General features: G+C 51.6%; 2 protein-coding genes across 3 annotated transcripts in view; one reads left to right on the top strand and one right to left on the bottom strand.

Moving 5' to 3' along the window:
• MBD6 (methyl-CpG binding domain protein 6) overlaps positions 1–11,600 on the top strand; it is a 41,995-nt gene extending 30,395 nt beyond the window's left edge. For both annotated transcript variants that reach the window (XM_077329191.1, XM_077329190.1), the window contains exons 8-13: positions 1,579–1,732; positions 3,280–3,461; positions 5,328–5,813; positions 7,924–7,973; positions 9,144–9,219; positions 10,397–11,600. In XM_077329191.1, the coding sequence (XP_077185306.1) occupies positions 1,579–1,732; positions 3,280–3,461; positions 5,328–5,813; positions 7,924–7,973; positions 9,144–9,219; positions 10,397–10,471 (1,023 nt within the window). In that variant the 3' untranslated portion in view covers positions 10,472–11,600. The remainder of the gene's footprint in view (positions 1–1,578; positions 1,733–3,279; positions 3,462–5,327; positions 5,814–7,923; positions 7,974–9,143; positions 9,220–10,396) is intronic.
• A 2,040-nt stretch (positions 11,601–13,640) lies between these two features.
• The window catches only part of DCTN2 (dynactin subunit 2), a 55,582-nt gene continuing 41,904 nt past the window's right edge, over positions 13,641–27,318 (bottom strand). Inside the window, exons 3-14 of the mRNA XM_077329188.1 lie at positions 26,466–26,562; positions 25,126–25,187; positions 23,657–23,755; positions 22,943–23,103; positions 20,925–21,078; positions 19,331–19,396; positions 18,021–18,059; positions 17,181–17,258; positions 16,990–17,061; positions 15,753–15,855; positions 15,523–15,614; positions 13,641–14,143 (exon numbers count right to left, since the gene is read on the bottom strand). Coding sequence (XP_077185303.1) covers positions 14,057–14,143; positions 15,523–15,614; positions 15,753–15,855; positions 16,990–17,061; positions 17,181–17,258; positions 18,021–18,059; positions 19,331–19,396; positions 20,925–21,078; positions 22,943–23,103; positions 23,657–23,755; positions 25,126–25,187; positions 26,466–26,562 — 1,110 coding nt within the window. The 3' untranslated portion in view covers positions 13,641–14,056. The remainder of the gene's footprint in view (positions 14,144–15,522; positions 15,615–15,752; positions 15,856–16,989; positions 17,062–17,180; positions 17,259–18,020; positions 18,060–19,330; positions 19,397–20,924; positions 21,079–22,942; positions 23,104–23,656; positions 23,756–25,125; positions 25,188–26,465; positions 26,563–27,318) is intronic.

Genomic DNA, 27,318 nt, shown 5'->3' with positions numbered 1-27,318 from the left:
GAGGGGAAGAATAGCAGTGGGCCACCTTACAAGGCTGTTGTTGGGAATGCTGAAGTGATAGATGCACAGGACACTTTGAAGGCGTGCCCTGCAGATGCTATCTTTATAGTCTTGGAACGACAGTGACATAACTCGGAAGGGTTTATAATCCTCACAGAGCTCTCTCTGGACAGTCGGCTGGATTAATTCTTTAAATAGAAGCATTATTGTACCGTCAGCCAAAGTGTTCTGCGTAGACAGCAGGTCGTGAATGGAGGTGGTGCACCAAGGACTTGGCGGAGACGAGAAGCGATGATGTGCAGAGACAGGGGGAGATCTTAGAGATGCCCGTTGACCCTTGAGATCCCCTAGTTTTACAGCTCATCTCCAGACTACAGAGATCAGTTCCCCTTGGGAGGGGGGACTCCAGAGCATTAGACTCCACTGAGGCCCCTCCCTGCCCCAAATCCTGCCCACTCCTGGCTCCACCCCTCAAGTCTCCCCAATCCAGAGCTGGCCACCCTAGGAGGGTTCATAGAGGACAGGAAGGGGAATTATACTTGCAGACACCCTTCATTCCTGGCACCCCCAGAGTTGGGGAAGAGCTTCCTCTGTCTGAGAACTTCTGCTGTGGCAATGTGAGGAAGGGCATAATAAAAGTTGACTGGCTGGATGGACCAGGATTCTCCAGCCACTTTGAGTCTGTCAAGGCACGTTGGGGGTAGCCAGGAAATGGCTGCCACAGGAGGCGGAGCCAACCACAAAATGGTCGCCCCACCTTAACAACAATGACACAAAGTAGATTATTGTGCTGTGGTGGCCATCACTGCCGAAGCAATGTTAAAATAAAAGCCTGCACAGCCAATCAGATGCCTTATAGTCTGTCAGAAGCCTGATTGATTGATTGATTGATTGATTGATTGATTGATTGATTGCCGCTCCTCGACCGAGCCAGCTCATGGCAATTCACAATAAAACCTCAACAGCCCTCTGCAGCCCGGTGACAGGCATTCCATTATGGGGAAGGATCGTCTCCTGCCATGTTGGATTTTTCTATTGGGTGTTGTTTTAATAGGTTTTAGTAGGGTTTTATTGCTGTGGGGTTTTTATCTTGTAACCCGCAACGAGCTGGCATGCCAAGAGTGGCGGGTAAGAAATGTAAATCATCATCATCATCTAAATATTTATACAAATAAATTCCAGGTGATCCCCCACCACCACCAGTCCAGTACCTTGCTGGGCAAAACCCCCACCTGGCCACACCCACTTCCTAAAAAACAAAAGGTGGGTGCTAGCAAAGGGGGCAGGTGCCATGGCACCCCAGGCCCCACATTGGGGGCCCTTGACATTGCTCCTCCTCTGCTTCTGCACCACCCCAGGCCTAGAGCCTACTGTGTCGAAGGGAGGGAGAGGGATTTCACAAGAAAGATGTCCGCAGTCTGCCCTGTAGTAAACACAGAATCCCCGTCCAGGGTGGGACACGATACAGCTGATGTCCAGCAAGAGGTTTTGATTGCTCTGCTTTTGTCAGCCACTGGGCGGATCCCAGTTCTTTTCTTTTTAACCCTCGCCTGACTGTCTTCCTTGCCTCTTCCGCAGACTGGCCTGGCTATCTCTCCTGTGGCACCTACCTCCACTAGCACGACATCGACGACTACTGAGGGCACCAACCCCGGCACCCCCAGCCCCTCGGGGAGGCTCAACCCCCTGATGCCCCAGCTGGTCAACCCGCTGCTGAGTACCACACTTCTGGGTGAGGCACCGCCCTTGGCTTGCCATTCCCATTTCAGGGGCTGCGGGGACTGGGGGGCAACCAGCAGAGTCAGTCCCCTGTTTGTCCAGGACTGGTTGTATTTGATGCTAGGCGGTCGACGGTGAGCCTCAGCTTGGCCAGGCCAAGCTCACCTGTGGCCGGCAGATCTCAGAAGCCAAGCAGGTGGGCCCTGGCTCACGTTCAGATGGAAGCGTGGGAAGGACGGCCAGGGATGCTGTGCAGAGGCAGGCAGTGGCAAGACACCCCTGTTCCTACAAGGTTGCCGTGAGTCAGCCCCAATTTGGCAGCTTTTTCCAGCACCAGTTGAACACCCGGTTTTCTCTCTTTCCAAGCTTCAGTCGTCAGATGAAAGCCTAGACGGCCAAAGCAGACTAATGCATTTAGCAGCCTTCAGGGTTCTTTGGCTTCGTGTTGCACTATTTTTAAACTACGGTAGGATTTAGCTCTGAGACAATCATTGAACTCTGGCTTCCTTGGTCACCTTTGCTGTTTGCATCCCAGCAGGGACCACACCAGTATCTCAATCTGCTTAGCATCTCCCAGCAAACATGGCCATAAGGAGAGCCCTGCTGGATCACAGGAATAAACAGCTCTAAAAGGGGATTAGAGAGATTCGTGGAGGATAAATCTATCGATGGCTGCTTGTCATGGTGACCCTCCATTCAGAGGCACTAATCTTCTGGATCACAGAGCAAGGAGGCAGCATCAAGAGAAGGCCTTTTTGCCCCGTTGTTGGACCTCCAGAGAAACTGGTTGGCCACTGGGTGGGAAAGGATGCTGGGCTAGATGGGCCACTGGCCTGATCCAGCAAGGCTCTTCTTATGAAAGCCTCGACCTCCACTGTTGGCCATCCGGAGGAACTGGGTGGCCCCTGTGTGTGACAGGAAGCTGGACTTGGCAGACCACTGGCCTGTTCCAGCAGGGCCTTTCCTATGTTCTCATGAAGGTCTTGGCCTCTAGGCCCTGTTGTTGGTCCTCCAGAGCAACCTGTGGTCCTCCAGCTGGCAGGAGCTCATGGGAATTGTAGTCCATGGACATCTGGAGGACCACAGGTTGACTACCCCTGCTCCAGAGGAATTGGTTGGCTGCTGAATTTGACAGGAGGTTGGATAAGGTGGACCAATGGCTCGTCTTACGTTCTCATGGAGGCCTCAGCCTCAAGGCCCTGTAAGTGGCTAGCTCTCCATAGGAACTGGTCGGCCACTGCATGAGACAGGACGCTGGGCTAAATGGACCACTGGTCTGATCCAACAGGGTTCTTATGCCCACACCCACTTAGACACTGCGGCCTGCCAAATACCCCAGCAGGTAGCAGGTGGAAGGGTCCTGCAGTGTCCTTGTGCCTCCCAGGCCAGGAGCAGGGAATGGAAGCCAAGGGCAGGCCTATTTGGCTCTTGCCTTTGCAGTCTCTCCTTCCTAACCTGGGGAAAGGCTAAACACATATTATTGATCCCTCTGGCTGGTGCTTTGGGCCCATTGTCTGTCAAGCCTGTTGAATTAACACCCTCGTCTTCTGTCTCCTCCAGGTGATCTGTCGGCGCTGAGCTCCGCCCCAGGACCCTCCTTGATTGGCAGCCCCCTGCTTCAGGCCCAGCAGCCCCTCCTGCCCCCCAACCTGCAAGGGCCCCTGGGACTCCAGCTTTTCCAAGGACAGCTGCCCCTCTTAACAGGCTCCAACCCCCTGGCCTGCCTGCTCCAGAGCTTGCAAGTAAGGCCAATATCCGGCTAAAGGGGCGGGGGTGGCCGTGGCTGGGTGTTCAAAGAGCACGCTTACCGTGCTTGGAAGGCATTGACATATTTTACGTGGAAATACGCACTTGAAAAATGCTGCATGAACCTGATGCGTTCTGCACTCTTTGACTGCAACATCCAAGCTTTCTGAGTCGGCAAGGGTGAGATAATTGGGCATTTAAGCTACCCTCAACGGCAGCCAAATTACGAGAGTTGATTTTCCTTTGTCTGCTTTTGCAGAGCAACTGCAGACTTCCTGGTCGTCTCCCATCCAAATCCTAAGTGGGGCTGATCTCGGAGGAAGAAGAAGGGTTGCTTTTTACACCCCACTTTTCACAACCCGAAGGAGTCTCCAAGCGGTTTGCAATCGCCTTCCCTTCCCTTCCTTTCCCCACAACCCACACCCTGTGAGGCAGGTGGGGCTGAGAGAGCTCTGACAGAACTGCTGTGTGAGAATAGCTCTGAGACCAGTCCACGGTCACTCAGGTGGCTGCAGGTGGGGGAATCAAACCCAGTTCTCAGGATTAGAGGCTGCCGCTTTGAGCCGCTCCACCAAGCTAGTTCCTGAAATCTGATGAGATCAGGCTAGCCAAGGCAGGGCTTGGGATAATTATTTCTCATTTTATCCCCCTAAGGAGCTTGAGTGCTTTTGCATGCCTCCACACCCCAGTTCTTCCTAACAACATCCCTGCGAGGGTAGGAGAGCTTTGTACCAAGACCCCAAACTACCCAGAGTTGCCCGCTGTATTAAAAAAAATTCAGAAAACTCCCACTGGCTCATCAGGGCTGGGGGCTCCTGGATTAGAGCGTTGGACTAAGAAACCTGGTTTCAAATTCTCTTTCACCTATTAAGCCCACTCTCTGTCTAACCTACCCTGCAGGGTTGTTTGGAGAGGATTAGACGGGGAAGCTTCTTGGTGAAAGGGTGTAATAAAAATGGGTTTGAGTTTCAAGAACTTTGGGGAGGAGCCTTTTCATCCCAGAATTGGTGACCTGGTTTCGGGTTTACGGCGACCCTGTGAATTAACGCCTTCCAGAATGTCCTGTTGTCAACAACCTTGCTAAGGTCATGCAAAGCGAGGGCCCTCGTGGAGTCCCTCCACCTCATGCCGGGTCTTGAGAGCCAGCATGGTCAAGTGGCTAAGAGTGGGGCTTGATAAGCTAAGAGCGGGGCTTGATTGGCCAAGAGCAGGGCTTGATTGGCCAAGAGCAGGGCTTGATTGGCCAAGAGCAGGGCTTGATAGGCTAAGAGCAGGGCTTGATTCCCCACTCCTCCTCTACATGCAGTCAGCTGGTGACCTTGGGCCAATCACAGTTCTCTTTGAGCTGTTTCACAGAACTGTTCTCTTGGAGCTCTGTCAGCCCCACCTACTTCATAGAGTGTCAGTTGTGGGGAGAGGAAAGGTGTTTGGAAGTGGCTTAGGGACTCCTTCAGGTAGTGAAAAGTGGGGTATAAAAAAACATCTCCTTCCTCTTTCTGTCGCCTTCGCTTTTCCTGGCGTCATTCTCTTTGCCAGTGACTCTTGCCTTCTCACGCTGTGACAGCCACAGTTTAGTCATTAAACTTTTTAGTTATATGGCTGTGTTGACCCTCCCCCTCCTCCCAAAATGGCCAGTGATGGGCCTGGAAGGGGAGGGGCCCCGGGTGGGCGTGTCCACAGCTGTGCTTCCCAACCAGATTCTGCACAATCGCGTCACTTCTGGGGTTTCTCAAAGCCTGAAGAATATTTCTCAAAAGCAAAAAAAATTAAGAAAGGCTGGTTTAGCCATTTGACCTTTGGGGCAGGATTCGGCCTCGGGGGAGGCGGCACTCTAATGGATTTCTCTTCTTTGTCTTTGCCAGCTGAGCCCTGGCTTTGGCACCCCGGAGAAGCCGGTGCTGCCGAGTGACGCTCCAGCCCCCACTCTGCCCAGCGTCCCCCCCACGCCGGAGGCCGAGCCCAGCCACAGCACTGTGTTGCCCCCCTGCACGGACACTGCCCCCACAAGTGCCTTAGAGACGCCCAGCAGCACCCTCGAGCCAGCCAGGCCAGGACCGCAGGAGGCCCCTCTGGGGCAGGAGGCCGGCGGCTCCCCCCTGAAGCGACCCCGCCGCAGCTCCGAAGAGCTGAACGGGGACTCGGGCAGCAGCCTCCCACGTGGACCGGGGCGGGGCGGCAAGTCCGGACGGCGTGGCGGAGGGCGGGGCAGGGGCAGACGGCACTTCAACGGCCAGCTCCCGGAGTTGGGCACGGGACACCCGTCCCACCCTGCCTGGCGCTGCAATGGAGAGATGGTGGCCGGCAGCACGGATGGCCAAGCAGGGGCGTTTGCGGTGCAGGAGATCAAGGTAGGTCCGGGGCTGGAGCACGAGATAAAGATGGGCAGGAAATGAGTGTCTCTGGAAAGATCCAACTCCGTCTTCTGAGGCAGCACGCCTGTGATTTCTAGTTGCTTAGGACCAATGGGATCACCTCAGCATCGTGTGCGTTTGGGAGCTGCCTTAGATTATCCAGCCAGCCTGGTCTAGAAACAGACTCCTGAACTCTATGGCCTTTTTCATCTAAGTGTACAATCATAGAGTTGGGAGGGGCCAGACAGGCCAACTAGTCGAATCCCCAATGCAGGATCCGCCTGAACCATCCAGATAAGTCTCTGTCCAGCCGCTGCTTGAAGACCACCAGTGAGGGGGAGCTCACCCCTCTTTAGGCAGCCTATTCCACTGCTGAGCTACCTGTGAAAATTGTTTTCCTGATTTCTAAATGATATCGTTCTCCATATAGTTTAAAGCCATTACTGTGGGTCTTCTGCAGCCAACGGGAACCTTTCCCTGCCCTCCCCCAAGTGAGAATCTTTCCAATACTTAAAGAGGGCTATCATGTCCCCTCTCAACCTCCTTTTCTCCAGGCTGAACATTCCCAAGTCCCTCAACCTATCTTCATAGGGCTTGGTCCCTTGGCCCCAGATCATCCTCTTCACTCTCCTCTGCACCCTCTCCATTTTGCAGTGAGGCCTCCAGAACTGCACACAGGACTCCAGGTGCTGACTCACCAAGGCTGTCAGTCGCCTATAATTTGAGACCTCTTCCCCTCCTTGGAAGGACCTCACTAAGAGTTCCTTTTTCAGTCTGTAGCCGAATTGAACGACTCCTGGAGACCACTGTGGTGCCATCTAAACTTATGCTTCACAACTTGTGAGTTGGCACCCAAAACTGGGTCTGGAAACTTCTGAAGGTGGGCCCTGGGCCAGCCCACCCCCCTCATGGCTTGCCCTGCCCTGCCCTGCCCTGCCCTGCCCTGCCCTGCCCTGCCCTGCCCTGCCCTGCCCTGCCCTGCCCTGCCCTGCCCTGCCCTGCCCTGCCCTGCCCTGCCCTGCCCTGCCCTGCCCTGCCCTGCCCTGCCCTGCCCTGCCCTGCCCTCTTTTGTGTTTTGGGACCCAGGCTGTATTTACAGGGGGGCTTCAGAAAGTTTCCGCACTTTTATCTTTTCGTTGAAAACGATGAGGGCGGGAGGAGGAGGAGGAGTAATTGGTCGTGTCTGTGCATCATGTGACATGCCTGTCTGGCAAGCTGGCCGACTTTGCAATTTAGTATAAGAGTTGTCACGCTGTTGTGAAGATGGCTGCGAAACGGATAAATTGCACCAAAGAGGAACAGAATTCTGCCGTACCCTTTGTGTGGACATCCAGAGCACTCTGCATCCGTTGCATTAGTACGGCCATTTTTGAACATTTCGTAGACGACTCTAAGAGAGAGAGAACTTTATCCCCATACTGAGCACGCACACGGAGTTGAATTTGTGCTCCCAGCATGTGTTCTGCCCACAAAAAGTATATGACAGAACACTAAAATCAGAGTCCAGTAGCACCTATAAGACCAACAACGATTTATTCAAGGCGTGAGCTTTCGAGTGCAAGCACCCTTCCACCACCCTTAGTCTGACAAAGAGTGCTTGCACTTGAAAGCTCAGGCCTTGAATAAATCTTTGTTGGTCTTAAAGGTGCTACTGGACTCTGATTTTATTGTGCTACTTCAGACCAACACGGCTACCCATTTGAATCTGGCAGAACACCGTTCCTCTTTGGTGCAGGTTATCAGATTCGCAGCTATGTTCACCACAGTGTGACGACTCTTATACTGTTACCGCAAGGTCAGTCGGCTTGCCGGACAGACTGGTCACATGACACACTTAAGACATGACCCATTACTTTTTCTCCCGCCCTCACTGTTTCCAATGAAAATCTAAGTGTGGGAACTTTTTGAAGTCCCCTCGTGTAAATTGGGCCTTACAGAAATGGCTTTTCAGGGTTCCCGAGGAGTGGGTGGATGAGGAACCCAGATGGTGTAACCCCTTTGGGCCCTTTGTAGAAGGGGACGCTGGATTAATTGATCAGTCACTTGGGACTTTTGCAAGAAGAAGGTGGTGCCCATTTTCACCTTCTTCCCGTCATCCTTCTCACAGGGCCCTCCAGGAAGGCGACCGTCCCGACGTGGCCGGAGAAGGAAAAGCAGGTGAGTGCCCTTCGCCCGCGGGGAAGTGGGGCCCACGAAGGGCAAATGGCAAAAGCTAAAGCTGGAATGGGTGATGAACGGTCAGCTCAGTAGGAGGGCGCCTTCTATTAAAGCAGACAGTCCCAGGTTCGGCCCCCTGGCATTTACGCAGGCTGGGACCCACATACCTGAGGGACCGCCTACCGCCCTATGCCCCCCGCAGGGCTCTGCACTCTGCGAGTGAGAATCTTCTGGTCATTCTCGGCCCTAGGGAAGCACGCCTAGCCTTGACCAGGGCCAGGGCCTTTTCGGTCCTGGCCCCGACCTGGTGGAATGAGCTCCCGGGAGAGCTGCGGGCCCTACGGGATCTTTTAACTTTCCGCAGGGCCTGCAAGACGGAGCTCTTCCGCCAGGTCTATGGTTGAGGCTGGGGCTGCGGTGGTACACCGACTGCTCTCCCCCGGTCTTCTTCTTGAACATCGTTGGCCTCCTTCTCCTCCACCCCCCCCCTTTTTAGGAAGGGGGGTAGAAAGGGGATTTTATTATTGTGCCGCCATGCTGTGATATTTTTAAGTCTTTTAATGGGAGTTTTAATGGGGTTTTAAGACACTGTAACCCACTATGACCCATTTGGGAGTAGCAGGAAATAAATTGAAATAATAATAATAATAATAATAATAATAATAATAATAATAATAATAATAATAATAATAATAATAATAAATTTCCAGTACAGGAACAGGTGACATGAAGGACCTACACCTGTGAACCTACGACAGGCTTTCTCAGCCAGAGTTTTGTGAAATCCTGGGGTTTCTTGACGACCCTGGAAGGGTTTCCCAAATGGGTGGGAATTAATTCATTTTAATATATTTTTAAAAGATGTTATTTATTGGAAGATATGAATATGGTCATGTTGATCGGCCCCCCGCCGTCCCAAAATGGCCAATGTTGGGCCTGGAGAGGGTGGGAGGGGGAGGGGCTCCAGTTGAGCATGTCCACAGCTCTGCTTCCCAACCCTATTCTGCATGATTGCGCCACTTCTGGAGTTTCTCCAAGCCTGGAGAATGTTTCAGAGGTTTCTCAGTGGTTAAAAAAGTTGAGAAAGGCTGTTTCGTGTTATTAGCAGCTATTCTTCGCCATCACAGACTTTCAATGTCACCCTCATTAACCCTCTCTTGGTCTCTGCAGCGGCACCCGGCCTAGCACCCGACCTGAGCCTACGCGGATCCGGGGTCCCAGTGCAGATCCGGGGCCCAGCCCATTGGTAAGTTCCAGAAACGGGGGATGCTAAAAACGGATCATGAATGTATGTGTTTCAACCCTGTTTCAAAAGGTTGCTGGGGTGCACTCACAGTGTCTTCCCAGGCAGTTCATAGAGTCATAGAATCATAGAGTTGGAAGGGACCTCCTGGGCCATCTAGTCCAACCCCCTGCACTATGCAGGACACTCACAACCCTATCGCTCCTCCACTGTCACCTGCCACCTCCTTGAGCCTTCACAGAATCAGCCTCTCCGTCAGATGGCTCTCCAGCCTCTGTTTAAAAATCTCCAAAGATGGAGAACCCACCACCTCCCGAGAAAGCCTGTTCCACTGAGGAACTGCTCTAACTGTCAGGAACTTCTTCCGGATGTTGAGACGGAATTTAGAATCATAGAATCATAGAGTTGGAAGGGACCTCCTGGGTCATCTAGTCCAACCCCCTGCACTATGCAGGACACTCACAACCCTATCGCTCCTCCACTGTCACCTGCCACCTCCTTGAGCCTTCACAGAATCAGCCTCTCCGTCAGATGGCTATCCGGCCTCTGTTTTAAAATGTCTAAAGATGGTTTGGGGATTGCTACGCAGGCAGTAGAACATTTCCTAAACCGACGTGAGCCTGGCCCCAAAGAAACTTGGGGAGGGGGGGCTTTGAACCCCATTTGCTGACCTTGGCAGCTTGGTGTCATGCTTACAAGTGGCGGCCTCTAATCTGGCGAGCCGGGTTTGATTCCCCGCTCCTCCACGCGCAGCCAGCTGGGTGACCCTGGGCTCATCACAGTCCTGATAGTGCTATCTCAGGCCCCACCTCCCTCACAGGGTAGCTGTTGTTGTGGGGAGAGGACAGGAAGGCAGTTGTGAGCTGCTTTGAGACTCCTTCAGATAGTGAAAAGCAGGGTCTAAAAACCAACTCTTCTTGTCCACAAATTCTCCCCTTTAGTCTCCTCCACTTGCCTTAACCTCCCTGTTCCAAGGCAAATCTTAACTTAAATTACGTCCTGCCCTCTTGTGATAAACCACAGACACTAGTAACTACTTACTTCGGAATTCCCACCTACTTGGGAATTCCCACAACACATAGCATTACTTGCAAATAGGCAAGAATTCCCCCTCTGTATTTCCAATGTTTCTCCCCCCTTCCATGCTGCTTTAACCCTTCTTCCTCTCTGCTGCTGTTAGGTTGACTACACTGTCGTACGGCGGCCACGGCCCGGCCGGCCGGCCAAAAACAGGAGGAGGAAGCTGCCGACCTAACAGCGCCGTGGAACCGAGGGGGCACCCACCACTGTCGCCATCTACGCAAACAGAGCCTTAGGACCTCCCACCCACCTCCCTTCTCTCCCCTCCCACCCGGCCCCTCCGATTCATCTCTGCGGCCCAGCTCCCCCGTTGCACACGTGCCTGGGCGGGACACGGCGGGGCGCGAAGGGAAGCCCCAGCCGGGTGGAGCTGCCATCGCTGCTGCCGGGCTCCCGGCGCTTTAGCCTTGAATGTGTTGTAGCTTCACCAGTTGCCTGGGCCCCGAACCCCCCCAAGGGGCACCCCTGAAAGCACAAGGTGCGGCTCTGCTCTTCGCATTATCCGGGAGGGGAGGGGCAGAAGGGGGCCCCAGAGCTGGACACACCCGTAGCACTTCGGGAAGCCATTTTTGCAGCACGGAGGGAAGGGGGGAGTAGTGAAACATCCTCTTTTGCCTCTCCCCCAGCGTGCAAATCTCCCCACCCTGGCAAATCCCTCCCCCCCCCTTTTTCGGTCTCAGAACCTCTGCAGGAGTAGCAAGGGCCGCGCGCTCCAGGAAGGGGTGATCTCTGCCCTTCTGCCTCCCACCTTACCTCAGACCTGCGTGCGCGGCAGCACCCGGGTAGGAACTGGCTCAGGGTTTAATACAAGAAATCGGTCTCGTTCTCCCCCCGCCCGCCCGTCTTTTCTGCCTCGCCAAATGCCCACACACAGAATGGACCCCATCCCCCCACCCGCCCCCCACCCCGGCCTCAGCGCTGAAGGTACAAAAGCAATAAGGAGAATAAGCCACGCTCGCTCGGGGGGAGGGTCCCCTCCCGTCGATTGCTGGGCAACTCCACCCGCACCCATCCCGCAATGCAGCTTCCGCCGTGGAGAAGCCGCTGGAATAGAGCGGCGTTAAGGAAGAGCCTGGCGGGAGGAAGGATCTGCTTCCTTCCGGGGTCCACGGAGGGCCCTGGGGTTGGTAGGACTTCCAGTGGAAACCTGCTCACCCGGCCTCAGCTGCATGTCCTCTTCAGCCCCACTCCCCCCATGTAATTCTCAAAAGGATGCTCAGGTGATCTTCGGGGGTGCGCGGAGGAGGTTTAGGAGGAGACCTTTGGGCTTAGAGCAGGGGTAGTGAAACTGCGGCCGTCCAGATGTCCATGGACTACAATTCCCACGAGCCCCTGCCCGCAAACGCAGGCAGGGGCTCGTGGGAATCGTAGTCCATGGACATCTGGACGGCCGCAGTTTCACTACCCCTGGCTTAAGAGTATAAATGGATCCAAATTGGTCAGAGCAACTCTCCCCGCCCCGCCCCCCACCCCGCTTTCATCGGCTTGTCCCTCCCATGCCCCCAAACCACACACACAAAACACACTACATTTCCTCTCATCTGTGAAAGACCAAAATGCTCCACCTGCCTGGTTGCGACTCTCCAAGCATTATGCAAAAGCACTGTGTAGATACTGTACAGGTTGCGCTGTCCTCCCCCCCCCACCCCCCCACCCCCCCCACCCCGGTCCCTCCCCCGCCCTTCAACCAACCAACTTCGGCCTTTGTTTTTGTATAAAGAAAAAGAAGAAGAGGAATGGGAGGGGGGAGGTGGAGAAATATTTTCCTTTTTTGAGCTTAAATTTTGTTTTGTAAAAAAAAAAGAAAAGAAAAATTTACACAATTGTGAATTGTAGCTTTTCTATGGGAGCGAACTTTTAATTTAACAGATGAAAATATTTTGACGCTTAGATTGAAGTTACTGTTTCTTTATTTGTTTATTTTTTGGGGTGTGTGTTTTGTATCAAGTATTAAAATATGTATTTAAAAGAAGAGGCTGACGGGATTTGGTCTTGACGGGAGGGTCCCCGCTCAGCAGACCGTTCAGGGGGATCTTTTCAAATCCTCTTTGAAGAGGTTGCAGAGTGGGAATGTTGGGGATGTCCATCAAGGGGATCCTGTGGGGCCTGCCGGTCTTCACGGCCCCTTATGTAAATTCTCTCCCTACCTATGACATTTTTTTAATGCTACCCTTTGTCCTAGGTAGGGGTCCACAATTTGGTGCGCATGGATACCAACCACTTCCCCCCCCCTCCCCGGCTACTTTTCCTGGTTCCCACCTTGGTGTAATAGTTAGGAGTGCGGACTTCTAATCTGGCGAGCCGGGTTCGATTTCCCACTTGCCCACAGCACTGATGAAGCTGTTCTGACCAAGCAGTAAGATCAGGGCTCTCTCAGCCTCACCTCCCTCACAGGGTGTCTGTTGTGGGGAGAGGAAGGGAAGGTGAATGTAAGCTGCTTTGAGACTCCTTCGGGTAGAGAAAAGTGGTTTATGAGAACCAGCTCTTCTTCTTCAGTAATATCAGGGCTCTCTCAGCCTCCCCTCCCTCACAGGGTGTCTGTTGTGGGGAGAGGAAAGGGAAGGCAGTGATATCAGGGCTCCCTCAGCCTCAGCTCCCTCACAGGGTGTCTGTTGTGGGGAGAGGAAGGGAAGGTGAATGTAAGCTGCTTTGAGACTCCTTCGGGTAGAGAAAAGTGGTTTATGAGAACCAGCTCTTCTTCTTCAGTAATATCAGGGCTCTCTCAGCCTCCCCTCCCTCACAGGGTGTCTGTTGTGGGGAGAGGAAAGGGAAGGCAGGAATATCAGGGCTCCCTCAGCCTCAGCTCCCTCACAGGGTGTCTGTTGTGGGGAGAGGAAAGGGAAGGCAGGAGTATCAGGGCTCCCTCAGCCTCAGCTCCCTCACAGGGTGTCTGTGGTGGGGAGAGGAAAGGGAAGGCAGGAATATCAGGGCTCCCTCAGCCTCAGCTCCCTCACAGGGTGTCTGTTGTGGGGAGAGGAAAGGGAAGGAGAATGTAAGCTGCTTTGAGACTCTTTTGGGTAGAGAAGAGCAGCATATAAAAACCAACTCTTCTTCAGTAATCTCAGGGCTCTCTCAGCCTCACCTCCCTCACAGCATGTTTGTTGGGGGAAGAGGAAAAGGAAGGTGACTGGAAGCCGCTTTGAGACTCCTTCGGGTAGAGAAAAGCAGCATATAAGAACCAACTCTTCTTTTGTGTGGTCACACACACACCCCCTTGGAGCAAAACTGGGTCAAGGCAGACGAGGACTGAAGTTCATGGGAGGACTGCAATAGAGAGCAGAAAGGACAGCCTGGCACCAAGAGATCAGCCGCTCCTCGTCTCCAATAAGCCTGGCACACGACAGTCAGCGTTAAGTGTTTAATGACAGTAAATAATTATACACCGATACAATGGGCCTCCATGCCAGGTGGAGGGACAGCAATGTCTTTCTTAGTCAGAGGCACGCAGGCCAAGCAGGGAATGCACCTCCCCAGGAAGTTAGGCACCGACGGGGTCCCTCCTGAGCCATGGCCCCTCCCTCCCACTGGGAACGCAGCGTGGTCTTCTGCCACGGGAGCAGCAAACGCCGCGAGAGGGGAGGAGAGGGCAGCGCTCGTCCTGAGAACCCAAGAAGCACTCAGTCCGCCGGCCTGCATGAAGGCTGAGCTCCCACTCGGAGTGCGCAAGGAAAGGGAGGGGAGGGGCAGAGGGGTTAGTGCGGATTTTGACCAGTGGGCAAACCGTTTCTGCCTGGTCTAGATCGGAGTTAAAGGGAGGGATTCATTTAGAGAGCTTCTGCACTCGTGCGTTCAGGCTGGCAAAGTTGTCCTCGATGGCGGCGAGGTTGTCCTTCATCGTCTTCTGGACCTGGGGAGGAAAACACGGAGAACAGTCAGGGGCGTGCTAACCGGGGAACACCTGCCTGCTACTCGCCAATGCTAAACGACTTAAACGGATGGAGGAGGAGCTTAGAAACCAGCGATGGACTATCCACATGACCACAGCTACTGGCACCAATCACCAAGAGTGGAAACATGTTGTTAGTTGCGAAGTCGTGTCCGACCCATCGCGACCCCATGGACAATGATCCTCCAGGCCCTCCTGTCCTCTACCATTCCCTGGAGTCCATTTAAGTTTGCACCGACTGCTTCAGTGACTCCATCCAGCCACCTCATTCTCTGTCATCCCCTTCTTCTTTTGGCCTCAATCGCTCCCAGCATTAGGCTCTTCTCCAGGGAGTCCTTCCTTCTCATGAGGTGGCCAAAGTATTTGAGTTTCATCTTCAGGATCTGGCCTTCTAAGGAGCAGTCAGGGCTGATCTCCTCTAAGACTGACCGGTTTGTTGGCCTTGCAGTCCAAGGGACTCGCAAGAGTCTTCTCCAGCACCAGAGTTCAAAAGCCTCAATTCTTTGACGCTCGGCCTTCCTTATGGTCCAACTTTCGCAGCCATACATTGCAACTGGGAATACCATCGCCTTGACTAAACGCACTTTTGTTGGCAGGGTGATGTCTCTGCTTTTTAGGATGCTGTCTAGATTTGCCATAGCTTTCCTCCCCAGGAGCAAGCATCTTTTAATTTCTTTGTTTTGATTTTAACCTTTAAGGCTATACGCGGCTTGGGCCCTGCGTATCTGCGGGACCGCTTGTCCGCCTATGCCCCCCACAGGGCATTTTGCTCTGCGGGTATGAATCTGCTGGCTGTCCTGGGCTCCCAGGACATCCGCCTGGCCTCGACCTGGGCCAGGGCCTTTTCAGTCCTGGCCCCCACCTGGTGGAACGAGCTCCCGGAAGAGCTACGGGCCCTGCAGGATTTGTCAGCTTTCCACAGGGCCTGCAAGACGGAGCTCTACCACCAGGCATATGGTTGAGGCCGGGCTGAGGTCCTGGAGTAACTATCGGTGGATCCCCAAAAATCAGCCAGGTAGGTAGGTAAACAAACAAACAAAATACTAGAACCCAAGCTGATGAGTAGGAGGTTCAGGACAGACAAAAGGAAATGCTTCTTTGCAGAGCGAATGATGAACTTGTGGAATCCGCTGCCAAAGGGTAGCAGGGGCACATGGGAATTGTAGTCCATGGGCATCTGGAGAACCACAGTTTAGCCACCTCTGCTCTACGCGGTTGACTGTGAGGTGATGGCACTCCCCCCCCCTGCCCCACACACTGTGCTGGCATAAATACTGTTTGTCTTTGAGGCGCTGCTCCTGTTTTATTTCCGGGAAGAAACGTCAGTCCCAAAGTCCTACCTGGGTCAGCAGGGTGACGTTGTCCTTCAAGGAATTAGCAATCATCTGTTGGGTAGTGTCCAGGTGAGTCAGGAGCTGCCCAAACTGCATGGCTGTAATATAGGAGAACCCAGAGTCAGCTTGGGGCAAGAGGTGAAGGCAGAGGTGTTCAGCCTGGAAACAAGGCCAGCCCAGAAGGTGGAGGTGCTCTCCTGAGGCAGGCCCGGTTCACGAGCAGCCCAGAGGCTCACCTTGCTCGTGCAACTGCCTCACGGTCACCATGCGCTGCACCACCTCGGGGAGGGAGCTGGCCAGCGGGCTCCAGCGCTGCACGGTTTCGTAAAGCTGATGCACCTGCGGGAAGGAGGAGGAGGCAAGTTCTGAAGGAGCGGGAGGCAAAACAGGAAGCCGGGCCTGCTACCACCTCTGTACCCTCTACACACAATCCAGAGACCCACAAGAGAACAAAGAAACCACCAGGTTGCCCTGGATGCTGGCAACTATAACAGGTAGTCAGGTTGCTGTTGCTGGAACTCTGTCACTTGAGGCCTGCCACATCTGGCAGGGACATGCCGATGTGAACCACCAGTCACAGATTTAACACTGCGGACAGTGCCTGGTGTCACTGCAATGATTCACACATGCAGCGGCTGTCTTCAGTCTTCAGATGGAAGATGTGCGTGCCTGAGACAGTGAACTGGCTGAAACAAGCCATTCGCATGCCTCTGGAAGGAGAAGACACAGCATCCGATTTTGCTTAGGGCAGACTTTGTCAACCAGGGTTCTGTAAAACCCAGGGGTTTCTTGATGGCCTGAATGGATGGGAGTTGCTTAATTTTAATATATTTTTTAAATGTGTTAAACATTTATCAGGTCATATGACCAGATATATAGTCATGTTGACCCATTCTCCCCCCCCCCCAAAAATGGCCAATGATGGGCCTGGAGGGGGTGGGAAGGGGAGGGGACCTGGGTAGGCGTGTCCACAGCTCTGCTTCCCAATCATATTCTGCACGATCGCACCACTTCTGGGTTTCTCAGCCTGAAGAATGTTTCAGGGGTTTCTCAAGGTTAAAAAAGTTGACAAAGGCTGCCTTAGGGGGACTTATAGATCCCTTTGACACCTCCCACCCCATCCCAGTGGCAGGGCCAGTGCAAAGCAATCAACACGGCAGAGGATGTCCCTGTTTGCCTCTTCCCAGTTTCTTTCCTGGGAATGTCGCAAGCCAGTCCTACCATCATCAGGGGCCACCCAGACAAGGTTAGGAGAATTCACACGTCTCTTTCCCCAAGCCCTCCGAATTTTTGGCTTCCGTTCTGGGAGTCTCAGTCCAGACTCAGCTCTTGTGTGCTGCTGCAGAGGCGTCCCTGAAGCAGCAGGGGGAGTCCAGAGACATTCAGTTTCCCATGCGTAGGCCAGAGATGCACAGACATTACAAGCATGCAGCCATGAAGCCCTGTGGGTTATGGGCAGCCCCAGAGCCTGACCTTGCTTTGGGTGTCTGCGTCCTCCACCGCTGCCTTGTGTTTGGCAATCTCATTCACTTTTCCCAAGACGCTCTGGGGATGAAGGGCAGGCAGTTAGAGAACTGGATTTGGCCGAACTTCCAGCATCCCCCGGCCCTTCTCCCTGCGGCCCAAACATGGAGGTGACGGGAACTCTCATGGCTCTGACCCACCTGTAGCCTTGCTTCCACCTGGTCCAGGGATGCCAAGTCTAGGGTGCTGACTTTCACCTGCAAGATCTCCACCGTTTCCTGAGGGCGGGAGAAGCCAATGGAAACGCACAGAAGAATTAATGCCTCTGCGCAGGGGACAACAACGAAATCCATCCGGCCAGTTCCAAACCGATACCTGGAGCTTAACTGCTTTCAACCTCTACTTTGTCCTCCCTTTCCTCTGCATTTCTTGCATCTATTGACTGCTAGTTCCAAGCTGCTCAGGTACCATCATCCCCTCCTCACTGCCCCGCCACAGGGAACAGGGAAATAGCATGGTGCATGCATGCACCATAACAGGGCAGCACCCCCCCTTCCAAGGCAAGGTGTATCAGCAACAAGATTGCCCACCCTTCTTGTGTCCTTTCCCCTCTGCAGGGAAGGAAGCCACTGCCTGCCTTCTCACCACCCACTCCTACCACTGTAGGGGAAGGGGAAAGGTAGGAGCAAGCTCCCTGCCTACTGCCCACTGGGGTCAGTTGGGCAGTGGGCGGGGTTGGGAAGTGGGGCAACAATGCTGGCAGGCACCCTAGGCAATTGACCTAGGCACATCTCGAAGAAGAAGGAAGAAGGAAGAAGGAGGAAGAAGGAAGAAAGAAGAGTTGTTTCTTATATACTGCTTTTCTGGCTGCATGTGGGGGAGTGCAGAATCGAACCCAGCATGCCAGATTAGAAGTCTGCACTCCTAACCACTACACCAAACTGGCTCTCTAGTGGACAGGACACCCCTCCACGTTCAAATCCTTAGCAATGCATCCACCGTAAGGCATAAGCCATCTGTAACGTGAGCCCAAGCCTCACCATAAGACTGGCTCCCTGCAGTCCAACAGCCAGAGGATTCTAAGGAGGAAAGAAAATGCAAAGGATTACTTAAGTACACCACAGTGCCAGTTGTTACAAATGACCATACAAGTGCAGAGCCCCTCTTTGGCATGGGGGTGGTGGTGCTGCATACCAAACCAGGATGTAGACCACAGTGGAGCACCAGGGAGGCTCATGACTCAGCTGTACGTGTGGCAACCGGCCCCACTGACTCTCCTGCTGCTGCCTGGGAGCTGATCGTACTACAGATGACCCTTCTCCTTTTACAGACCCCAAGAGGCATCACATCCCTTCTAAGCAGTTTCATCACGTTCTCTTCTTCAAGGGGCAGCTGTTATTACAAGAGCCCTTCTCAGATTAGACCGGAAGTTTATATCGCTCTGAGTTTTGTTTTGGAGGACGGCCGCCAGGAAGCCTACCAACAGCGCAAGGAAACAATGGCCCGAACCCATGATTTGTCTATGAAATTCATAGACTCATGGAATCATAGAGTTAGAGGGGATCTCCTGGGTCATCCAGTCCAACCCCCTGCACTATGCAGGACACTCACAACCCCATCGCTCATCCACTGTAACCTGCCACCCCCTTGAGCCTCAATACTCAAAAGGTATCAAAGGGAGGTTCCATCTAGCTAATATGATGGGTAGCCACTGCTTCCATGAATTTTTTTCATACCCTTTTAAAGTTGTCTAAAGGGCCGTTATCAGATCTTGTAGCTCTGAATTCCATCAGGTGTTCAAAGATATTGGTCCAAATTAGACTCTCTGCCAATTTCACCAGGTGACCCTGAGTGTTACTATAATGAAATTGAAGTGGATGGAGTCAGCCCAATGACAGTGATGGATAGCAGAAATAGGGCAGATGGAATGGAGGACTTCTTAGCACAGTTCACTTGTTTTTGTAGCTGTTGCTATTTCATAGTGGGGAGCAGAAAACAAAATTGCACAGAATTGTAACCTGTTTATCAGGTATCTTCTGTGCAGGTACAAATGGGGACTGTGCATGAGCAGTCTTTAAAGTTAAGAGCTTCCAGGGGGTGCTGCACTCCAGAAATAGAAACTTGTTCCTGCCCTGGGGCCCTATGTTCCCTCCCAGCAGTGCCCCCCTACCCTTAGTATTCTAACTCTATTAAAACCAGGAGGGAGAGTATGTGTGCCTTCACAGAAAATTCTCGACAGATAGTTACAGGTAGATGCAACTTTGTTTCCATCGTCAATCTTCTGTGCAGTCCCACATGGGGATTCCCATCAACATCATGTGTCTCCTTACCCTGTTCCTCTAATGCTCACCTGGGGATCCTGTTCGCAGCGAATGGTGACTTCCAGCTCAGCCAAACGCTTCTCCAGTTCTGCAATCTGCACAGACCAGAACGAGCAAGTGAGAGATGAAGGTCTTTCCGTTCCCTCTTTCCCTTGCTATTTGCCTGGCAACCTTTTTTCTAGACCTGAAATATTCTCCAATAAGGTGCTTTTGCTCCAGCCAATTTTGGTATTCCCATCAGATTTAGAAGCTTCAAGCAGCAGGTTTTAAGAAGCTATTAAGGGTCATGGGAACAACAAGGATCTTTCTCCTGCAGTGAAGGGAATGGGAGAGGGCACAGGAACTCATAGCCTGAGAAGTTTACATTCATTTCAATGGGCCTGGTACAGGAAGAGCTCCTTGCAGACTGAAACCAATTTTAATACAACCAGAGATTATTTATTACTCTATTACCCCTAACAAGAAGCTCATGGCCATCAGAGCGTTGCAAGTCACCAACCCAGTCTCTTCCCTGTAAGTTCCTAGTCAGAACTGCTGTCACATTGCTGTTATTTCAACTCTTGATTCTCTAACTCAGCGATTCACAACCAGGATTCTGGGGGGCCCAGGAGTTACGTGACAACTCCTAAGGAATTATGTGGCCTTATCCAGAAGTTCAGATGGCTGCTGACATCACTAGACATCACTGAAGCCCATTTCCCCTGTTGCTCTACAGGCCTATTCTCTTTCTCCACAATGGAAAATGGTATATTATCAATTGACTGATCCATTGATCAATTCGTTAGCTGGCTGGCTCCTGCATCTTACTTCCACACCCACTTCTCTGAAGGGGCATGCCACCATTTCTGGGGTTCTTTGAAGCCTGAAAAATATTTCAGGGGTTCCTCCACAGTCAAAAGGTTGAAAAAGGCTGCCCTAATTTAACTTGGTCACACATCTTCCCTCCTAAATTTACTCATTTTTTCAGCCATCATCCACACAAACTACATATTTCCCAGATTCTGGCTAACCTTTTCCTCTTCACTCATCTAGGCCAAAGGAAAGCAGCTCCCAGCATGCACCCCAGATCACTTTGTGTGGCATTCAAAAGTTAGCTCTCCACCCAATCAACTGAGAAAATGTTGGCAGAGCTACTGCGTATGGTGGCAAAGGAGAGGGTGACAGAAATGTCACGCCTCAGAGACGCTCACATCTGGTCAAGCAGAACCCTCCTATCTCCCTTCTCCTCTCCCTTCTGGCTGCAGGCACATCAGAATCTTCACAAGATGATGTTGTGGAGGGTTTTGCTGACCAAAAGGTCACCTTTTTCTGATCTAACCTCTTCTCTGTCATTTCCCTCCTGGGTATTTGAATGGCTATACTGCATGCTTGGTTTTGATGGTCATATTGTGTACAGCAGACATTTCCCCATTACAACGGAAACTCTAGAAAAAGGTACAGTTTGAGTGCACACCTTGGAGCAGGATGTCCAGAGCTTGTTCCAGGAGAAAGGTATGTTTGGGCCAAATGAGATGAGGCCAACTCTAAACCACTGAGCAGCTGGGCAAATGTCCCTTCAGTCACCACTCTAAGCTGTTTCCTTCTCATTTCCTAGAAAGCTGAGTAAGCCCTTCCCATTCTTACCTTAGCAGCCTGAGAGAATTTGTCCTGCTCCGGCCGGGAATGTAGCTCGTAAGTCACCGTGTTGCCTGCGCCAGTTGGGGCTTTGGCCGGGCTTTTCCCACCTGCAGGGGCGGCCTTAGCGCTCTTGGCTGACTCCAGCTGAATGAGCAAACGCCTAAGAAATTCAAAAGGTCACAAGTCTTTCTAGGGCATATGGCTTTCTGCACTGGAGGTAATAATTCCTGGCTAATGCTCTGGATTTCAGCTCAAGGGGCAAGCAAGGGAATAACTCAAAGAAAGAAGAAAACCTCTCCCATCTGGCTACATAACAGGGGTGATACGATTAACTTGGTTTCCTATCTACCTACTGAATTTAGTGCTCTGTCAGCCATTCTCAACAAAGGCCCTGGCACAATTGAAGGGGGGCCACAGAGTGAAAAATGTGAGAAAGGGGGCCCAAAGGGATTGGGGGGGGAGGGCTGATAACTGAACTGATGAAAGATCCTGTTTGTCAAGCATTAATGGCTAGAAAGTTCGACCTTCGTCAAGGGAAAGAAAAAGAAATCCTGTTATCCGTTCCTTGGTGTGTGCTTGAATTAATGCGTTCAAGAAAAAAAAATGAACGCACTTCGTCCTCTTGGTCAAACACCCTGAACTTTAATTTCATAGAGTCTTTTAAAACGTTCATCCAGTATGCTGGAATGTTCGTTTTCTTGGTGTTCATTAATAAATGATGTTCTGCCTCTCTAATCATGTTGTGTTGTATCCTTGTTTGATGGGGTGGGGGGGGGGCCTGGAACCTGAGAAGAGCTACCAAAAAGGGTTGAGAACAGCCACTCTATGCTATGCCACTTGGTTTGTGGGGATAAACATGCACCTTAAGGGGAAAGACTGGACATGGTTTTGTAAAAAAAAAAAAACAACACACACACCCTTGGCCTATGATTCAATCAGACCTCAGCACTGCTTTAGGATGCTTTGGGCTGATCCTGCGTTGAGCAGGGGGTTGGACTAGATGGCCTGTCTGGCCCCTTCCAACTCTATGATTCTAGGATTCTATGAATGCTGCTGCACGATCCTCCCACAAGACACCCCACAACCCCCAAACCAGAATCTACATGAGCTCAAACTCAGCCCCGAGTTAGAGTCTCAGGGTAAAAAGGTAAAGGTGAAGGTATCCTCTGTGCAAGCACCGAGTCATGTCTGACCCTTGGGGTGACACCCTCCAGCGTTTTCATGGCAGACTCAATACGGGGTGGTTTGCCAGTGCCTTCCCCAGTCATTACCGTTTACCCCCCAGCAAGCTGGGTCCTCATTTCACCGACCTCGGAAGGATGGAAGGCTGAGTCAACCTTGAGCCGGCTGCTGGGATTGAACTCCCAGCCTCATGGGCAGACCTTTTAGACTGCATTTCTGCTGCCTTACCACTCTGCGCCACAAGGGGCATGAAGGCTAGCTGCAGTAACTGGGATGAGGAATGCCAGAATGGATTACCTTTTCACACAGACTGCGTGTGACTGTGAGAGAATGCATGAGCGTGTGAAATATCTGTTAACCTTCTAGGGTGCCAACAAATCTGTTTTGTGTTCACACCAAAGGATTTACCCTTTCAGCACTGAAAACAGGCCCCCGGATGAAATCCTGGCTCAAACGTAAGGTGCAGCTTCCATCAAGCTTTTGGTTGGGGCCAAAATTAACCTCTACTCAATGATCTACATTTGGCCACACCCACTCTAGTCGATTACGTTTTATTGCCCACTTATTTTATCCATCTGTAAACCCAGACCAGCCTGATTCTGGGGGGGATAATTATAATAAGCGTTCTGTGGAGAAATTGCGGGTGCTAATTTTCATCTTGAATTTTAATCCGTTTGTTACCTATTTTAAATTAATTTAAAATCCAAGCTTTTATTTAACTGCTGCCTTTTACCCACGACTTATGCACCGCCCTGAGCCAGCCCGCCAAGAGGGAAGTCTAAAAATCGAAGGAATAAATTAACAAAAACAATAGATTAAGAACCAACTCCGCTTCGACTTACTTGGCCAGAGCACCATCGGGATCTGTTAAATTGATGGCTGCGTCGGGCCCCAGAAGCTTCTCCAGGTGGGTGGAGACCAGCTGCTGCTTCAGGCTGGCCACCTGCTTGGCCAGGGCCACAGGGGTCAGCTTCTCCTCCGCTGTGGACTCCTTTACGGTGCTCTGTGGGAGGAAGGAAAACCCCGCACTCAGCAGGTTGTCTTAATTCATTTATACGCTGCTTTTCTTCTACGGAAGTCAGAAGTGGCTGGAAGAGCGTCCCCGGACAGCTCCTTCTGCGACCAGGAGGGCCCTAGAGGTCGACAACCTTGGAGGGGTACAAGCTTTTGAGGGTAAACGGTCTCTGCATCAGGTATCTGACAAAGAATGAAGAGAGAAGAACTGGGGGTTTGCACCCCGCTTTTCTCTTCTCTAATGAATCTCAACGCTTACGATCGCCTTCCTTTCCTCTCCCCATAGCAGACACTGTGTGAGAGGCCGAGAGAGCTCTGAGAGAAATGTGACTGGTCCAAGGTCAACCAGCTGGCAGCGCATGGAGGAGGAGTGGGAAATCAAACCCAGTTCTCCAGATTAGAGGCCGCTGCTCCTAACCACTACACCAAGTTGGAATCTGTGATGGAATCTGAGAGGGTTTGGTGGGAACTTGACGCAAAGAACGGAGAGGAGCCAAATCAGCAGCAGCCACAAGGGAGCGGGAAAGGGAGACTCTTCTGACCTTGATCTTCTCCACTTCCGTTGTCAGCTCTTGGACTTCATGCAGCAGGCGCTGGTACTTCTGCTGGGGTGTCTCTTTCACACCGAGTCCTTCCCCTAGCTTCAGAAAAAGACAAGAGTCTCCTGTCAACAGGAACACCAACATAACGAGATCCTCAAATCTGTTAAAACAGATTTCATTCCTTCTCGGTTCCTCCAGCAAAACTGGTTTAAGGAAGATGTTTTTCAAAGGGTGTGCTGCTAAATGTTGATTTTGCATCCATTCATTTTGTTTTTTTCTATCTGAAGCAGTGGTCCCCAACCTGCGGGCCGCGAAGGCCATGGCGCCGGGCCGCGGCTCCCTCTCCCTGCCCCCCCCCCGCAGTAAAAAACTTCCCAGGCCGCAAGCTTGCGGCCCGGGAAGCTTCTTACTGCGGGAGGGCGAGGAGAGGGAATCAGGGCCGGGCCGCGCCCGTGCGGGCCGCGCCCACGAATTACGCATGCGCAATGCGCGGCCCGATGTGCGGGCGCGGCCCGCGGGCGTGGCCCGGTGCGTGGCCATGGCCCGCATGGGCGCGGCCCAATGCCCTGCCGGTCCCCAGCTTCAGAAAGGTTGGGGACCACTGATCTGAAGGACTTGGGAAGACAGGCGAGAACCTCAAAAGTCAGCAATATTGTTGCATGTGGAGGGAAAAAATGGTCTAATTCTCACAAATAATAATAAGAGTAATGATATTTAATTTCTGTACCTCCCTATATGGGCTCGGAATGGTTCACAACATTAAAACCCATTCAATACATTCAATTACAATAATAAAATTACAATTAAATATAATTTTAAAAAACAATCTCCACCCTAGTCACACCCTCCACTAACTACCCCAGATTGGAGATGGCATCAAATGGGGGAGCCAAGAAAGATGTGATACAATAAACCTATATCTTGAACTGTACAGCCACAGATTGCAATCACAGACTCACATAGTGTTAAAACTTCTCATGGAACAACACCCTGCATGCAGAAAACTAGCATTTCAGAGAAAGGACAAAGCTAAAGCCCCTTCCGGCTTTCCACAGGCAAGGAACTGTTTTAGAATGATGAATACATGATCATGTGAATGCAACCCAAAGAGTACAAATTCGGAAAGGTACAAATAAAGAAATAAGATTTATGCTTGTGGCCGGATTGCCCGAACCAGTGTCTGTCACTTCTGGAGAATAAGATCAGCACAAATACGTATTCTACCTCTGAGCCATGGAGTCAAGAGATGGTTTTGCCTTTGTCTACGAAATCAGGAAGAAACGGTATAAAAAAGTCAGGCAGGAACTTAGACACCCGAGGCTCCTATGCTGACTGATTCCTCCATTTCCTCATCTCTCTTGCCTGGGACAGCCCTACTCTCACGCTCCTTGTGCCTTGAGACAGGTCAGTCCTAGCCAAGACCCCTCCTCTCTTTAGATTCATTCATTCCAAACAAATCAGCTACTCACAATTTCGTATTCGCCAGACTCATAACCGGTCCTTTTGGTTTTGCCGATACGATCGGAGAAATCTAGAAAACAACAAGAGAATTTTTAGAAGAAGAAGAAGAGTTGGTTCTTATATGCCGCTTTTTCCTACCCGAAGGAGGCTCAAAGTGGCTTACAGTCGCCTTCCCCTTCCTCTCCCCACAACAGACACCCTGTGAGGGAGGTGAGGCTGAGAGAGCCCTGATATCACTGCCCGGTCAGAACAGCTTTATCAGTGCTGTGATGAGCCCAAGGTCACCCAGCTGGTTGCATGTGGGGGAGCGGGGAATCGAACCTGGCATGCCAGATTAGAAGTCCACACTCCTAACCACTACACCAAACTGGCTCTCGACAAACCCTTTCCCATGGGCTCTTCTCTTTGAGGAGGGAGCTTTGTCCCATGAGGGCGTATTTTGAGACCTGACTCCTTCTGCCTTCATATTTTATAGCACTGGAAAAAGTGCAGGGAAGGGCAACTTAAATTATTAAGGTGATGGAACAGTTTCCCGATGAAGAAAATTGAAACAGGTTGGGCCTCTTCAGCTTGGAGGAAGGATGACTGAGACAGAGCATGTCAGAGGTTTACAAAATTATGCATGGGACAGAGAAAGTGGGAAATAATTACTTTTCTCTGAATCATAAGAGAAAGTGGTATATAAATGCAAATAAATAAATAACGTGGATTTCTCTGCTGCAGAAAGTGGTGGCAGCTACAAGCACAGACAGCTTCAAGAGGGGACTGGATAAACATTCAGAGCAGAGCTCCATCAGAGGAAACATTCTGTCTGAGTCAGTGATGCTCTGTATTCTTGGTGCTTGGGGGGCAACAGTGGGAGGGTTTTGAGAGTTCTGGCCCCACCTGTAGATGGCCACCTCTACAGTGTTAGACTGGAGGCCTGATTCACTGGCAGTCTTCAAGCAAAGGTTGGATACACACATTTCCTGGATGCTTTAGGATGCTTAGGGCTGATCCTGCGTTGAGCAGGGGGTTGGACTAGATGGCCTGTATGGCCCCTTCCAACTCTATGATTCTATGAATATGATATAAACAAAAAACGACCTTGGGACAGAAGTCCTAAAATATTACCAGGACAAGAGGACCACCTGGAGTGCCTTGGATCTTGGGACCCCTGGAGGTTTACATTAGAATGACCCATTCATTTTCCTTCTACATGGAGCCATCCTGATAGATTCAACTTGATGTCCTCTTTGTCATGGAAGTTCAGAGCCATCACCAGATGCTTGAGGAGGGTGGGACCATCTCTGGACCTGTTGCTTCTCTCTGCGGCACATTTTAGACAAGGACCCCTGGAATCACTTACCTAGCCCTTTGGTGCCCACTCGCTTGTCCTTAAATTTATCGTAGGCCGCATTGGGGTTGACTATGATGTGTTCCACGCTGGTGCTGGTCAGCTCCTCCTGCGTAGACAGACAAAAAAGATCAAGGAGACCAGTCTTGCTTTCTGCCTCCCCCGCATCACTACCGCATCACCCAGAAGCCTTCAGAAAAGCAGAGCGGACTAGAGGAGAAGCTCTTCCAGCAATCCTGACTGTTCTCGGTTGCCCTGACATAAGGCTGCCGTGCTGCCAAGGATAGCCAACTCACGAAAATCACCAAGGTCCTGACAATTAAAGAGCGTGACTCACTGAGCCAGCTCCTATGGAGTTTCGAAAGGAACAAGCAGGATCAAAAAGGAATTTTTCTTCTCCAGACTTCAATAGTGAGCTGGGCAGGGGACCAGAGGCTGATTTCTCCTACAGCACACCGTTCAGACCGTTCAACTCTATCTCTTTGTCACTGAGATGCCCATAATGTGGTATAATTTACATAGGACCTCATCAGATAGAGTACAGTTCCAGCCCACCCCAAACCTAATGGGTCTAAACTGGGCTGGTTACAGGGAAGGCCACAGGTACAGGTCAAGGAGGAAGAAAAAAGTACCTATTAGCTTACACCCTTAAGAAGATAAACTTTTTTGGGTATTGACAGTGGCACAATTCTCAGCGTTTCCGGAACACTGGCCAGAATACTATTAGCAACCACATGCTGGCTACTGCACTTTATAAGATTTACTGCACTTTAGAACATTCTCCAGCTGCAAAAGCACATTGAAAGTGCATTATACAACGTGTGTGAAATGGTTCCAACAGAAAGAAGTACCTCTGTTCAACTTT

This window comes from Paroedura picta, chromosome 3, assembly GCF_049243985.1.
Source record: "Paroedura picta isolate Pp20150507F chromosome 3, Ppicta_v3.0, whole genome shotgun sequence".
In the NCBI taxonomy this organism is placed as follows: domain Eukaryota; kingdom Metazoa; phylum Chordata; class Lepidosauria; order Squamata; family Gekkonidae; genus Paroedura; species Paroedura picta.
The sequence above is the reverse complement of the archived record's forward strand: the minus strand, read 5'-3'. Positions and strand labels throughout refer to the sequence as shown.